This window comes from Balaenoptera borealis (assembly GCF_965194805.1).
Source record: "Balaenoptera borealis genome assembly, chromosome: 12".
In the NCBI taxonomy this organism is placed as follows: domain Eukaryota; kingdom Metazoa; phylum Chordata; class Mammalia; order Artiodactyla; family Balaenopteridae; genus Balaenoptera; species Balaenoptera borealis.
Window position 1 is genome coordinate 106,816,428 of NC_138869.1, and position 15,575 is coordinate 106,832,002.

A 15,575-nucleotide genomic window follows, 5' to 3' on the forward strand; every position below is an offset into this window, starting at 1 on the left:
TCGGCCGCATCGATCCTTATACTAGCTTAATTACAGACAAGAAGTGCTTGGGTTTGGAAGTAGCTAACAATTTCCACTTCTTCCACTCGTACTCCCAAAGAAGCACTATAAACTCAGGCCAAAAATGCTAGGCCTCAAAACCGAGGACTTGATCCTACTTTGTCTCAAGTTTGCAAGTTGGCAAATTGCTGCAATTGGCGGGGGGGGGGGGGCGACGGGGGGATGAGGGGGGGTGGGATATCGGGGGGATGCTAGAGTACAGAGTACAGGGTGGCAGGAGGAAGCACCCCGCCAGCCGCAAACTGCAGCTCTGGGGTGGTCAAGGAGCACGGCCCCGGCACCCCTTCTCCTCCCTGCTTTCAGGTCCTAAGGCTGACAAGGGCAGCAAAAGCACCAGGGGAACCGCCTGCGGAGGGAAGGTCTCAGGGCTCGCCCGCGCCGCCCTGCTGCTCGGGGGCCCGCACCGAGGCCGCCGGGAGCCCCGCTCGTCCCCGCGGAGGGCAGGCGGGCAGGCGCGCCCCCGCTGGAACCGCGCGCTCGGGACCTGTAGAGGCCGCTCGCGCCCACGCCTCCCGGGGCAACGACGCGGCAGGCCCGGCCGCCCTCGACCCAGCAGCCGCGGCCTCCCGGCGAGCGGAGCGCGCAGGCCGCCCGCCCGCGCTCCACGACGCCGCGCGGGAGGCAAAGTTTGGCCGCGGCCCCAGGGCCCGAACTTTCCCGCCCGCCGCCCGGGCAGCTCTCCGCCCGCTCCCCCTCGGCCAGCCCCGGGCGCCGGCCTTCCGCGCTCCTAGACTACTTACTCTGGCTGTTCCCGCAGCGACTGAGCCTCCGCGGCGGCCATCTTGAACTTCCTGACTCCTGGGCGGCGGTGGCGGTGGCCGCCCGGACGGTGGAAGCCACTGGAGGAGGAGGAAGAAGGAGCAGGGCCGTCGCGCATGTGCCGACAGCGTCGGGAACCGTGGAGCTCAGAATTGCTCGGAGAATCCGGATATAAAATTGCATCCGGGGACAGGGCGCACGAGCGTCATGACGCACTTCCGCGACGGGGCGGGTCTGCGGCAGCGAGGGCTGGGGCTTTAAGGGCGCGCGTTGATTGGGTTAGAACCGACGTTACGTTCCAGGACCCCGGTGGAGAAAGGGGGTGTCTGCCTTGCGGGCGCGGTTCCGAGAGCTGGTTTCATTGTGGGGCCCACAGTTGGGTTAAAATTCTCAAACTGGGGCAAACAAGATGACTTTGCTTTTAAATGCCTTTTTACTGTCTAGATAAGTCAATGTGAAACGGCATTAAGGGAAAGTTTGTAGAAAGGCAGGAGTACTGGAAACGTAGGGCTGTACCTAGAACATAGGGAACTATTTTTATTGATACATTTCTTTGAAACTTTTGAACTTTGTTTCAGCTGTTGCTAAGTACGGGGGTAACGATTCAGGAATCCGTTACTCCTGTTTAGTTTCGCTGGTTCTGTAATTGGTCCGAATAACTTTGTGACTTTGTTTTTCTATAATAATGGAATCTACGATAACGAGATTAAATGAAACATTGTATGAGAAAACATTTACTGTCTCTTGGAGAGCTTTCAATACCATGGAGGTTTTTACGTTCTCTGTCTCTCAAAAGAGACATATCTTTCTCCATACTCTGGAACCGGAAAGCAGGGTGATGATCACTTTTATTCTTATAATCCACTGAGTTTGGGTTTGACCTAGAAATTTGAGTTCGGAATATCTGAGCTTCGTATATATCTCTTGATTTTCAGAGAGGAAGAGTTACAAATATTCTTACAAAATAAGTCCCTGGGTGGCTGGAATCCCAAACGTGTTAAAATGTTAAGCGTTTTCCCCTCATGGACTTTATTAACATGGAACACTAAATCAATCCCTGGATACTTATTGATTTTTTGTGGGTTTCCCCTCCCCCATTGTTGCATTTCTTTATATGGTCCTTAATTATATTGTTTTCCTTATGAAGGATTTCTCTCTCCTTAATAATCAAATCCAGGTATAATAACTTAGAAGGCTTCTTTCAAAGGAAATAGTTTTCAGAAATATGTTAAGAATGGTTTATATTTTCAACCATATATTTATCTATGTACGAATAGTGTGTAGGTTGGGATTTCAGAGTTCCACTAATTGTTCCTACCTCTAGATTCTCATCCCTATATATCTTTTCAAAGGTATTTTGTATATGGCAGCCTTGTATTTACAGTTTATTATATTCTCTGTCCCACGAAGGCAAGGCCATGTGTCATTGTGTTAAGAATAGCTCAAATATGTTATTAAAATGACAGAAAATTAGTACATTATTTTTAAATAAATAATTTTAAAATGAAAATAAACAGTGTAACAGACTTATTACGATCTCTTCTTAGAATTGAGGGCAAGCCTGTAAGAGATCTCACCTTGGATATAAAGTAGAATGATATACTTTAAGGCAAAGAAGCGTAGCAAACTGGCACTCAGAGGTAAGGTGACTTGCTTGTGATGACTCAGTTCCTAGGTGCCAAGCCACGGTTTGAACTGAAATTTCTCAAGTCTGTGCTCTTCCTTACTGTGCTGCTTCCCACAGAAATGTCATTGGTTTAAGATCCCCTTATTGAGCACCCACCACACAGCTCTTTGGTTTTCAAACTCCTTTCGAATAAAGGTAACGGAAAGAGCACTGGATTGGCACCCAGAAATTCCTTATTTTTTCTGTGTCCGTAAGCTGTAGTCTCTTCCTTGTTGCTGATTCGTGGAACGCTCATAAACCAATCTCTTTCCTCAGTCTTAACGTGATCTCCCTGCCCTCCCTCGCCCCGCCCCCCCCCCCCCCCCCCGCGTTTCTTTGCAGCAGCTTTCATGTAGACATTAAACTAAGCATACCGAGTGTGGCGAAGGATAGGTGGGGAACACAGGAACTAAGGTTCAGGCTTGGAGCCTGATTATGACTGGCTCAAGTTTAGACTTGGACAAACCAAGTTTTTCAACAAGAACATAGTAAAAATCAAGTTTCAGAAAATGATGCTGGCAAACACATTTCGCTCGCTCGGTACTACTCTCGGAGGATGCACTAGGACAGGATTTGTCAAGGACTCAGCCCGAACTATATACTGCCGTTGAAGTTTTGGGAAAAAAGGGGTTCTTTGAAGGCGGAGTTAAAACAAACATCCACTTATTACTTTAATCATGCAGCAAACGTTTACTAAGCGACAAACTTAAGCCCAACTTTTCATTTTCAAACTTGAAGCCCATCCTCTCAGCCTCGCTACTTTTTCCTGTCCTAGTTCGGGAACCTTTGCACCGGAAAGCAGCCGCAGTAGTGGCCGCTGGGTCGGAACCGCGCCGCGGGAGAGTTTAGGGGTGACCCCGCCCACCGGAAGTCGCTGGAGGGGCGGGGCCTCGGCGAGCGCGCGTTTCTCGGCCCAGTGAGGCGCGTGCGTGCGTGCGTGCGTCCGTGCGTGCGTGCGCCTGGGGAGGGGTGGGCGGGGCTGAGGGGAGCGGCAGCCCCGCCCCTCCCCGCCCTTCGGAGCCCAGCCAGCCTAGCGCCTGCGAGCGAACCAGTGAGGGCCGCTCGGTGCTGCTGACGGATCTTCGTTACCGCAGCGCCCGGACGCCGGACACAGTCTCTGGCCCGAGGACAAGGTTTTGGGGACAAGCATGCATTTTTGCACACTGGACTTTTTCTTACCGTCTTCCAAGTATTAGTGGTTTCCTGCAAGACGCACCTTCCCGAAATAGTGCGGTGCTTTAGAGTGACGTTCCTCCCGTGCCGAGCGATGTATTAAACTTGGACCTTCTAAGCTACCCCGTCCTTCGATCGCGCCAAGCTCTTCATAGGCTCGTTATAGCGTGGGCTGCAGAGAAACAGCTTCCTAAGTCCTTTGAGGAAAACTGGCCCGCGCAGGCTCCCAGATGTCAATTCAAAGAATATCGACGACCTTTTAGGTAACCCGTAAGGTTTGACTCAGTTTAGATCTAGACTTGGGATTTGTAGATGCTTGGGAAGACACTGGATTGAGTTTCTCCTTTATTACAAAACAAAAACATGAAAATAGTTTCTTGTTCTTTGTTTTAAAGCAGCTCCAATGCATTCACGAATATCTGGAAAATACAAGAGAGCAAAAGAAAACAAAACGAAAACCACCCAGAGTTCCATTACCCAAACGGAACCAAAATTAATGTATGGGTCTATTGGGGCCTATTTCCACGTGAAATACTAAAATTTCTTGCACTCCTGTATGGAATGTGATAGTTTGCTTTTCCACGTAACATGCCTATCAATTTTTACATAATTCTAGCTTTAGTAAATGTCTTCGTAACTACACGATGGCCCTTTCCTTTGTTACTGGGTGTCCAGTAGGGTCAGTGTTGCTCTGTTGTGTGTGTGACTCTGATGAGGCAGTGTCGCCAGTGGTGTTCAGAACGTGACTGTTCAGGTCAGGAAGACCTGGGCTTCACCACGTGTTTAACCTTTGGAGCCTCACTCTACACCTCAGTAACGAGAGGGTAATAGTTCCCATCATGTAGGATTATTACAAGAATTAAATGAAATAATGGATGAAAGGCCCTGGAGCATGTATTGATAAATACTAGCTATTTCGATAGGCAAGGTTTTTGGGTTTTTTTTTTAGTTTGTTTCTTTTGTTCTGATTTTTTTGTTTAGTTCCAGATTTTCTATGTAGTTACATACTATTGCTACGTTGGGTATAAGGGGTTTTATACACAGCTTTTCATGGTTTTATTACATAAGTAACACATAAATAATACATAAATTAGAAGCACTTTTTGCAGTAAGAAAAAATGAAAATTGTCATCCTACTCCCTGTAGATAATTATTATTCACATTTTATAATAGGGCTAGCTAGCCTTTCTCCCTTTTTTATACTTGCATTCATATATTAATGACATTTTAAAAACTGCAATTGCATTATGAACTCAGTCTCATAGCGGGCCAAGGATAGCGAAGAGGTCAGTGTGGAGAGAGCGCAGTGATTACAGGAGTAGGAAATAAAGCTGGAAAGGGAGTTTGTGGGATTTGGATTTCACTTAAGATTTATTGGACAGAGTAAGTGCAGGGTTGCAGAATGGCATAATTTATTTTAGAATGTTTTCTTGGCTGCTCTAAGGAGCTAGACAGCCAGGGACCAGGGGAGGAAAGGTGGAATCCAGTTAGGAGTGTAACTCAGTAATCCTGGTGAGTGAAGGTGGTAGATTAGAACAGGGTGAAAGTGGGGAAAAGTGGTTGGATTCTGGATATATTTTGAAAGGACAAGCTGTAGAATTCACTGATCAATTGGATGTGGGGTGTGAGAGACGGTGACTTAAAGGTATTTTGGCTTGAGCAGATATAATGCAATTGCCACTTACAGAGCAGATTTAATTGGTGGGGATTGGGGGCGAATGAGTTCTGTTTCAGTCATACTATGATTTCAGAGTCTATTAGATGTCTAATTATAAGTGGGGTCTTAAAGACTTCAATTATTGTTGTCCATTTTCCCCTTCATTTCTGTCAGTTTTTGCTACATGTATTTTGGTTCTTTGTTATTAGGTTCACGCATGTTTATAAACATTGTATCCTATTGGATTGACACTTTTAGCATTACAAAATGTCCCTCTTTTTCTGTAGTAACTTTTTAAAAATTTAAAAGTTTGTTTTGTCTGACATTAGCACAGTCATTCCCACTTTCTGTGGTTGCTGCTTGCATGATTTTTACTATGAAATCTGAAGTATATCTCCTGTAGACAGCATGTAGTTGGGTCTTGTTTTTTTAAATCTATTCTAATCTCTGCCTTTTGATTAGATTGTTTAATCCACTCACATTCAATGTTATTGACATAGTTGGATTTATGTCTATGATTTTATTTTTCTATATATCTCATGTCTTTTTGTTCCTTTGTCCCTCCTTTACTGTTTTCTTTTGAATCAAGTGAATATTTTCTAATGTAGTGGTTTAATCTCTAAGTGATTTTTTCCCCCACTGTTTTAGTTGTTTCCTTTGTGGTTGCTCTAGAGCTTACCACATACATCTTAACTTACCAGAATTAGCTCCAAATTTGTACTAACATAATTCCAATGAGATTAAAAACCTTACTCCAATATAGTTTTGTTCTATTTGCCTATTTTTTGTGGTATAATTGTTATATATATATTGTATCTATAAATGTTACAAACCCAACAGTACATTGTTATGATGATTACTTTATATCTTTTAAGGAAACTGAAAGAAGAAAGGAAAGCAAATACATATTTACAGTTGACCCTTGAACAACACTGTGGATCCACTTATACGTGGATTTTTTTCAATAAATACTACAGTACTACATGATCCGTGCTTGGTTGAATTCATGGATGCAGAACCTTGGCTATGGAGGGCCATCTGTAAAGTTATAACACGTTTTCAACTGCGAGGGGGGTCAGTGCCCTTAACCCCACATTGCTCAAGGGTCGACTGTATAGCTTTTATTATGTATGACCTTCTTATTTATCATTTCTGCTTCTCTTTATTTCTTGTTTTTGTGGATCCAAGTTACCATCTGGAGTAATTTCTTTAGCTCGGTACAGCCTTGCTACTACCCACCTCCTTTGTACTGCTGTTAGCAAATATGTTACATTTCTATTCTATATGTTATAGACCCAACAATACATTTTATTACTTATATACATAAAATGTATTGTTTTATACAATTGCTTTTTTTCATGTGTGCATCTTAAAAACAACTTTATTGAGGTATAATTTGCATATCATCAAATCACCCATTTTAAGTGCGCACTTCAGTGATTCTCAGCAAATTTACATAATTGTGAACCATCACCATAATCCAGTGTCAGAACATTTTCATCACCCCTGTAATATTTCCTCATACCCACTTGCCGTCACTCGCCATTCTCACCCCTGCTCCCAAGCAACCATTAATATACTTCCTTTCTCTATGGATTTGTCTTTTCTAGGCAATCATTGTATTTTTCTTTTTCAATTTTATAGTACATTCTCAGTTTTGTGCAACTACTACGTCTATCTAGTCCCACATATTTTCATCACTCCAGAATAAAACCTGTACCCAGTAAGCTGTTTGTCCCCATTCCCCTATCCACACAGCCCCTGGCAACCACCAGTCGGTATCCTGTTTCTATGGATTCATCTATTTTGGATATTTTATCTAAAAGGAATAATATATTATGTGACCAGTTGTATCTCTGCTTTTACTTGTTTTAGAGGTTGATTCACATTGTAGTGTGTATCAGTACTTCATTTCTTTCTATGGAGGAATTATATTCCATTGTATGAATACATACAGTTGTTTTTTAAATCTCTTAAGAGAAGAAACAAAAATGCATTTATGCTGTCTTTTGTAATTACCTAATTACCAGTGCTGTTTGTTTTTATGTGTTGATTCAGATTACTGTCTGTGGTCACTTTCTTTTAGCCTAAAGAACTTCCTTTAGTATTTCTTGTAGGGTGGGACTGCCAGCAGCAAATTCTCAGTTCTTGTTTATCTGGAAGTTTCTTTATTTCATCTTCATTTTTGAAAGATAACTTTTTGGATATACTATTATTGGTTGACAGGTTTTTGTTTGACCCTTTTGAACATGTTATTACACTGCCTTCTGCCTTCCATTGTTTCTGCTGAGAAATCTGCTGTTAATCTCATTGAGGTTAACATTTTTGGGGCCACACCGCATCTTAGTTCCCCAACCAGGGATCAAACCCGTGCCCCCTGCAATGGAAGCTCAGAGTCCTAACCACTGAACCACCAGGGAAGTCCCAGTGTCCCCTTTAAATGATGAATTGTTTTTCTCTTGCTGCTTTCAAGATTTTCTCCTTGTGTTTGGCTTTCAGCAATTTTACTGTGATGTGTTTATATGTGGATCTCTTTTACATTTATTCTACTTGGAGTTCTTTGTTCTATGGCTTTTCAATAAATTTGGGAAGCTTTCAGCCATTATTTCTTCAAATATTTTTCTGCTCCTTTTTCTTCTCTCTCTTTCTAGCAATCTCATTACATGTATGTTGGTGTGCTTTACGGTGTCCCACAGTCCTAAGGCTCTGTTCATTTTTTCAGAAATTCTTTTTTCTCTCTGTTTTCTGATTGCATAATTTCTATTGATCTATTGTCAAGTTTACTAATTTTTTTTTCTGCCAGTTCAAATCTACTGTTGAGCCCCTCTAGTGAAGTTTTTATTTCATTTATTGTATTTTTCAACTCCAGAATTCCCACTTGTTTTTTGTTTGTTTGTTTGTTTGTTTTAATTTATTTATTTTTGGCTATGTTGGGTCTTCGTTTCTGTGCGAGGGCTTTCTCTAGTTGCGGCAAGCGGGGGCCACTCTTCATCGCGGTGCGCGGGCCTCTCACTGTCGCAGCCTCTCTTGTTGCGGAGCACAGGCTCCAGACGCGCAGGCTCAGTAGTTGTGGCTCACGGGCCTAGTCGCTCCGCAGCATGTGGGATCTTCCCAGACCAGGGCTCAAACCCTTGTCCCCTGCATTAGCAGGCAGATTCTCAACCACTGCGCCACCAGGGAAGCCCCCCACTTGTTTAATAATTTCTCTTTATTGATATTCTGTATTTGATGTGACATTGTCATCATACGTTACTTCTTTAACCATGTTTCTTTTAGTTCTTTGAACACGTTTACAGTGGCTACTTTGAAAGCCGTTGTTAAATCCAACATCTGGTTACTCTCACAGGCGGTTTCTATTGCCTGCTTTTTTTCCATGGTATGGGGTCATACTTTCCTGTTTCTTTGCATGCCTTGTAATCTTTTGTTGGAAGTTGGTATGTTTTAGCAACTCTGGTTACTGGTTTCCACCCTTCTCCAGTCTTGTTATTATTATGCTTGTCTATTTGTTTAGTGACCCAGTTATTCTAGTGAAGTCTATTCCTTCCTCACCCCATGCTGTGTGAAGTCTCTGATGTTGTTCCTGAGGGAGTGCAGCCTTGGGGATTCCTACAGTCACTCTGGGATGACAGTGGTTTTGTAAAGGTTCTCTTTGCCCCTTTCTTGTCCTGGCCATACCCAGGTGTTAAGGTCCACTAGGTGCTGGCTGATTGCTGTATTGTTTTAAACATTACCCTAGGGCATAAATTGGTCCGCAGACTAAACCAATCAAATTCAGGGACATTTAAAAGGATAGTTTCTAAGGTCACCGTCTGAGATTTGGTCTGACTCAAGGTGGGTTCCTACCAGCAGTCTCTCTATGCCTGGTTCTCTGTTAGAAACGGCTGGCCTACAGTTTAACCTCCATGTGCAATGATTCTACCAATCTCCTCCGGGTTGTCTTTCCCCACATCCTCCACTGTTTTTGAGAGCATCTGGAAGCTCGAACTTCCTCTCCTCTGTTGCAAATGAAGCCATTTCTTTTGGGAAGAGACGAGGAGCTATCTGTTTTACAGCCTCCTGTACCCTCCTGGCAGAATCTCTGATCCAGGACTCTGGAGCTGGGAGTGGAGCAATGACATGCCTCTCTCTGAGTGACACTTGTGTTAGGAGCTGGGCGCTCGGTGGAAGGGGACAACAGTAGCCACAGGTCCTTTCCTTCTCCCAGTGCCTCTGCCTTGGGACCATGGCAAAGGCAGTCAGGGCCCCAGTATTCCCAGTGGTGCCACACTTGAGGTGTAAAGCCTTCAGTCCGCAAACGGGAGCTGGGCAGAAGAAAGTCCTCTCCTCTTGGCTGCATCCTCCTGGAACTTAGCCTGAGGAACAGGGAGCTGGGGGCAGAACGAGAAAGGCTGACAGCCCCAGAAGATGGCCCTCTGTCTGGGAGCTGGGGGACAGGGAGCCCTGTGTTTTGGGTGACACCAGGCTGGGGTGGAGTTTCTTTTTTTTTTTTTATATTAATCAGTCATTAATTTTATACACATCACTGTATACATGTCAATCCCAATCGCCCAATTCAGCATACCACCATCCCCACCCCACCGCAGTTTTCCCCCCTTGGTGTCCATACGTTTGTTCTCTACATCTGTGTCTCAACTTCTGCCCTGCAAACTGGTTCATCTGTACCATTTTTCTAGGTTCCACATACGTGCGTTAATATACGATATTTGTTTTTCTCTTTCTGACTTACTTCACTCTGTATGACAGTCTCTAGATCCATCCACGTCTCAACAAATGACTCAATTTCGTTCCTTTTTATGGCTGAGTAATATCCCATTGTATATATGTACCACAATTTCTTTATCCATTCGTCTGTCGATGGGCATTTAGGTTGCTTCCATGACCTGGCTATTGTAAATAGTGCTCCAGTGAACATTGGGGTGCATGTGTCTTTTTGAATTACGGTTTTCTCTGGGTATATGCCCAGTAGTGGGATTGCTGGGTCATATGGTAATTCTATTTTTAGTTTTTTAAGGAACCTCCATATTGTTCTCCATAGTGGCTGTATCAATTTACATTCCCACCAACAGTGCAAGAGGGTTCCCTTTTCTCCACACCCTCTCCGGCATTTGTTGTTTGTAGATTTTCTGCTGATGCCCATTCTAACTGGTGTGAGGTGATACCTCATTGTAGTTTTGATTTGCATTTCTCTAATAATTAGTGATGTTCAGCATCTTTTCATGTGCTTCATGGCCATCTGTATGTCTTCTTTGGAGAAATGTCTATTTAGGTCTTCTGCCCATTTTTGGATTGGGTTGTTTGTTTCTTTAATATTGAGCTGAGTGAGCTGTTTATATATTTTGGAGACTAATCCTTTGTCCGTTGATTTGTTTGCAAATATTTTCTCCCATTCTGAGGGTTGTCTTTTCGTCTTGTTTATGGTTTCCTTTGCTGTGCAAAAGCTTTTAAGTTTCATTAGGTCTCAGTTGTTTATTTTTTTTTTATTTCCATTGCTCTAGGAGGTGGATCAAAAAAGATCTTGCTGTGATCTATGTCAAAGAGTGTTCTTCCTATGTTTTCCTCTAAGAGTTTTATAGTGTCCAGTCTTACATTTAGGTCTCTAATCCATTTTGAGTTTATTTTTGTGTATGGTGTTAGGGAGTATTCTAATTTCATTCTTTTACATGTAGCTGTCTAGTTTTCCCAGCACCACTTATTGAAGAGACTGTGTTTTCTCCATTCTATATCTTTGCCTCTTTGTCATAGATTAGTTGACCATAGGTGCGTGGGTTTATCTCTGGGCTTTCTATCTTGTTCCATTGATCTATGTTTCTGTTTTTGTGCCAGTACCATATTGTCTTGATTACTGTAGCTTTGTAGTATATTCTGAAGTCAGGGAGTCTGATTCCTCCAGCTCCGTTTTTTTCCCTCAAGACTGCTTTGACTATTCGGGGTCTTTTGTGTCTCCATACAAATTTTAAGATGATTTGTTCTAGTTCTGTAAAAAATGCCATTGGTAATTTGATAGGGATTGCATTGAATCTGTAGATTGCTTTTGGTAGTATAGTCATTTTCACAATATTGATTCTTCCAATCCAAGAACATGGCATATCTCTCCATCTGTTGGTATCATCTTTAATTTCTTTCATCAGTGTCTTATAGTTTTCTGCATACAGGTCTTTTGTCTCCCTAGGTAGGTTTATTCCTAGATATTTTATTCTTTTTGTTGCAATGGTAAATGGGAGTGTTTCCATAATTTCTCTTTCAGATTTTTCATCATTAGTGTATAGGAATGCATGAGATTTCTGTGCATTAATTTTGTATCCTGGAACTTTACCAAATTCATTGATTAGCTCTAGTAGTTTTCTGGTGGCATCTTTAGGATTCTCTATGTATAGTATCATGTCATCTGCAAACAGTGACAGTTTTACTTCTTCTTTTCCAATTTGTATTCCTTTTATTTCTTTTTCTTCTCTGATTGCCGTGGCTAGGACTTCCAAAACTATGTTGAATAATAGTGGTGAGAGTGGACATCCTTGTCTTGTTCCTGATCTTAGAGGAAATGCTTTCAGTTCTTCACCGTTGAGAATGATGTTTGCTGTGGGTTTGTCGTATATGGCCTTTATTATGTTGAGGTAGGTTCCCTCTATGCCCACTTTCTGGAGAGTTTTTATCATAAATGGGTGTTGAATTTTGTCAGAAGATTTTTCTGCATCTATTAAGATGATCATATGGTTTTTATTCTTCAATTTGTTAATATGGTGTATCACATTGATTGATTTGTGTATATTGAAGAATCCTTGCATCCCTGGGATAAATCCCACTTGATTGTGGTGTATGATCCTTTTAATGTGTTGTTGGATTCTGTTTGCTAGTATTTTGTTGAGGATTTTTGCATCTATATTCATCAGTGATATTGGTCGGTAATTTTCTTTTTTTGTGGTATCTTTGTTTGGTTTTGGTATCAGGGTGATGGTGGCCTCATAGAATGAGTTTGGGAGTGTTCCTTCCTCTGCAATTTTTGGGAAGAGTTTGAGAAGGATGGGTGTTAGCTCTTCTCTAAATGTTTGATAGAATTCACCTGTGAAGCCATCTGGTCCTGGACTTTTGTTTGTTGGAAGATTTTTAATCACAGTTTCAATTTCATTGCTTGTGATTGGTCTGTTCATATTTTCTGTTTCTTCCTGGTTCAGTCTTGGAAGGTTATACCTTTCTAAGAATTTGTCCATTTCTTCCAGGTTGTCCATTTTATTGGCATAAAGTTGCTTGTAGTAGTCTCTTAGGATGCTTTGTATTTCTGCAGTGTCTGTTGTAACTTTTTTCATTTCTGATTTTATTGATTTGAGTCGTCTCCCTCTTTTTCTTGATGAGTCTGGCTAATGGCTTATCAATTTTGTTTATCTTTTCAAAGAACCAGCTTTTAGTTTTATTGATCTTTGCTACTGTTTTCTTTGTTTCTATTTCATTTTATTTCTGCTCTGATCTTTATGATTTCTTTCCTTCTGCTAACTTTGGGTTTTGTTTGTTCTTCTTTCTCTAGTTTCTTTAGGTGTAAGGTTAAATTGTTTACTTGAGATTTTTCTTGTTTCTTTAGGTAGGCTTGTATAGCTGTAAACTTCCCTCTTAGAACTGCTTTTGCTGCATCCCATAGGTTTTGGGTTGTCGTGTTTTCATTGTCATTTGTCTCTAGGTATTTTTTGATTTCCTCTTTGATTTCTTCAGTGATCTCTTGGTTATTTAGTAACGTATTGTTTAGCCTCCATGTGTTTGTGTTTTTTACGTTTTTTTCCCTGTAATTCATTTCTAATCTCATAGCGTTGTGGTCAGAAAAGATGCTTGATATGATTTCAATTTTCTTAAATTTACTGAGGCTTGATTTGTGACCCAAGATGTGATCTATCCTGGAGAATGTTCCATGTGCACTTGAGAAGAAAGTGTAATCTGCTGTTTTTGGATGGAATGTCCTATAAATATCAATTAAATTTATCTGGTCTATTGTATCATTTAAAGCTTCTGTTTCCTTATTTATTTTCATTTTGGATGATCTGTCCATTGGTGTAAGTGAGGTGTTAAAGTCCCCCACTATTATTTTGTTACTGTCGATTTCCTCTTTTATAGCTGTTAGCAGTTGCCTTATGTATTGAGGTGCTCCTATGTTGGGTGCATATATATTTATAATTGTTAAATGTTCTTTTTGGATTGATCCCTTGATCATTATGTAGTGTCCTTCCTTGTCTCTTGTAACATTCTTTATTTTAAAGTCTATTTTATCTGATATGAGTATAGCTACTCCAGCTTTCTTTTGATTTCCATTTGCATGGAATATCTTTTTCCATCCCCTCACTTTCAGTCTGTATGTGTCCCTAGGTCTAAAGTGGGTCTCCTGTAGACAGCATATATATGGGTCTTGTTTTTATATCCATTCAGCAAGCCTGTGTCTTTTGGTTGGAGCATTTAATCCATTCACGTTTAAGGTAATTATTGATATGTATGTTCCTGTTACCATTTTCTTAATTGTTTTGGGTTTGTTTTTGTAGGTCTTTTTCTTCTCTTGTGCTTCCCACTTAGAGAAGTTCCTTTAGCATTTGTTGTAGAGCTGGTTTGGTGGTGCTGAATTCTCTTAGCTTTTGCTTGTCTGTAAAGCTTTTGATTTCTCCATCAAATCTGAATGAGATCCTTGCTGGGTAGAGTAATCTTCGTCATAGGTTCTTCGCTTTAATCACTTTGAATATATCGTGCTACTCCCTTCTGGCTTGTAGAGTTTCTGCTGAGAAATCAGCTGTTAACCTTATGGGAGTCCCCTTGTATGTTATTTGTCATTTTTCCCTTGCTGCTTTCAATAATTTTTCTTTGTCTTTAATATTTGCCAATTTGATTACTACATGTCTCGGCATGTTTCTCCTTGGGTTTATCCTGCCTGGGACTCTCTGTACTTCCTGGACTTGGGTGGCTATTTCCTTTCCCATGTTAGGGAAGTTTTCAACTATAATCTCTTCAAATATTTTCTCTGGTCCTTTCTCTCTCTCTTTTCCTTCTGGGACCCCTATAATGCGAATGTTGTTGCGTTTAATGTTGTCCCAGAGGTCTCTTAGGCTGTCTTCATTTCTTTTCATTCTTTTTTCTTTAGTCTGTTCCGCAGCAGTGAATTCCACCATTCTGTCTTCCAGGTCACTTATCCGTTGTTCTGCCTCAGTTATTCTGCTATTGATTCCTTCTAGTGTAGTTTTCACTTCAGTTATTGTATTGGTCATCTCTGTTTGTTTGTTCTTTAATTCTTCTAAGTCTTTGTTAATCATTTCTTGCATCTTCTCAATCTTTGCCTCCATTCTTATTCCGAGGTCCTGGATCATCTTCACTATCATTATTCTGAATTCTTTTTCTGGAAGATTGCCTATCTCCACTTCATTTAGTTGTTTTTCTGGGGTTTTATCTTGTTCTTTCATCTGGTATATAGCCCTCTGCCTTTTCATCTTGCCTATCTTTCTGTGAATGTGGTTTTTGTTCCACGGGCTGCAGTATTGTAGTTTTTCTTGCTTCTGCTGTGTGCCCTCTGGTGGTTGAGGCTATCTAAGAGGCTTGATGGGAGGCACTGGTGGTGGGTAGAGCTGACTGTTGCTGTGGCGGTCAGAGCTCAGTAAAACTTTAATGCACTTGACTGTTGATGGGTGGGGCTGGGTTCCCTCCCTGTTGGTTGTTTTGCCTGAGGCAACCCAACACTGGAGCTTGCTTGGGCTCTTTGGTGGGGCTAATGACAGACTCTGGGAGGCCTCACGCCAAGAAGTACTTCCCAGAACTTCTGCTGCCAGTGTCCTTGTCCCTACGGTGAAACAGAGCCACCCCCCGCCTCTGCAGGAGACCTTCCAACACTAGCACGTAGGTCTGGTTCAGTCTCCCCCAAGGTCACTGCTCCTTCCCCTGGGTCCTGATGCGTGCACTATTTTGTGTGCGCCCTCCAAGAGTAGGGTCTCTGTTTCCCCCAGTCCTGTCGAAGTCCTGCAATCAATTCCCACTAGGCTTCAAAGTCTGATTCTCCATGAATTCCTCCTCCCGTTGCCGGACCCCCAGGTTGGGAAGCCTGACGGGTTCAGAACCTTCACTCCAGTGGGTGGACTTCTGTGGTATAAGTGTTTGCCAGTCTGTGAGTCACCCACCCAGCAGTTATGGGATTTGATTTTACTCTGATTGCACCCCTCCTACCATCTCATTGTGGCTTCTCCTTTGTCTTTGGATGTGGGATATCTTTTTTGGTGAGTTCCAGTGTCCTCCTGTCCATGATTGTCCAGC

The 15,575-nt window shown here is 42.1% G+C and overlaps 1 protein-coding gene across 12 annotated transcripts in view; it reads right to left on the reverse strand.

The window, feature by feature from the left end:
• Positions 1-2,443, reverse strand: part of PRP4K (pre-mRNA processing factor kinase PRP4K) — a 44,569-nt gene extending 42,126 nt beyond the window's left edge. For 11 of the 12 annotated variants that reach the window (XM_082344582.1, XM_082344573.1, XM_082344581.1 and 8 more), the window contains exon 1: positions 801-987. In XM_082344582.1, the coding sequence (XP_082200708.1) occupies positions 801-937 (137 nt within the window). In that variant the 5' untranslated portion in view covers positions 938-987. Of the gene's footprint in view, positions 1-800 lie in introns of all 12 variants that reach the window. The other variant, XM_082344574.1, reaches the window with a different exon arrangement.
• Between the last annotated feature and the right edge of the window lie 13,132 nt (positions 2,444-15,575).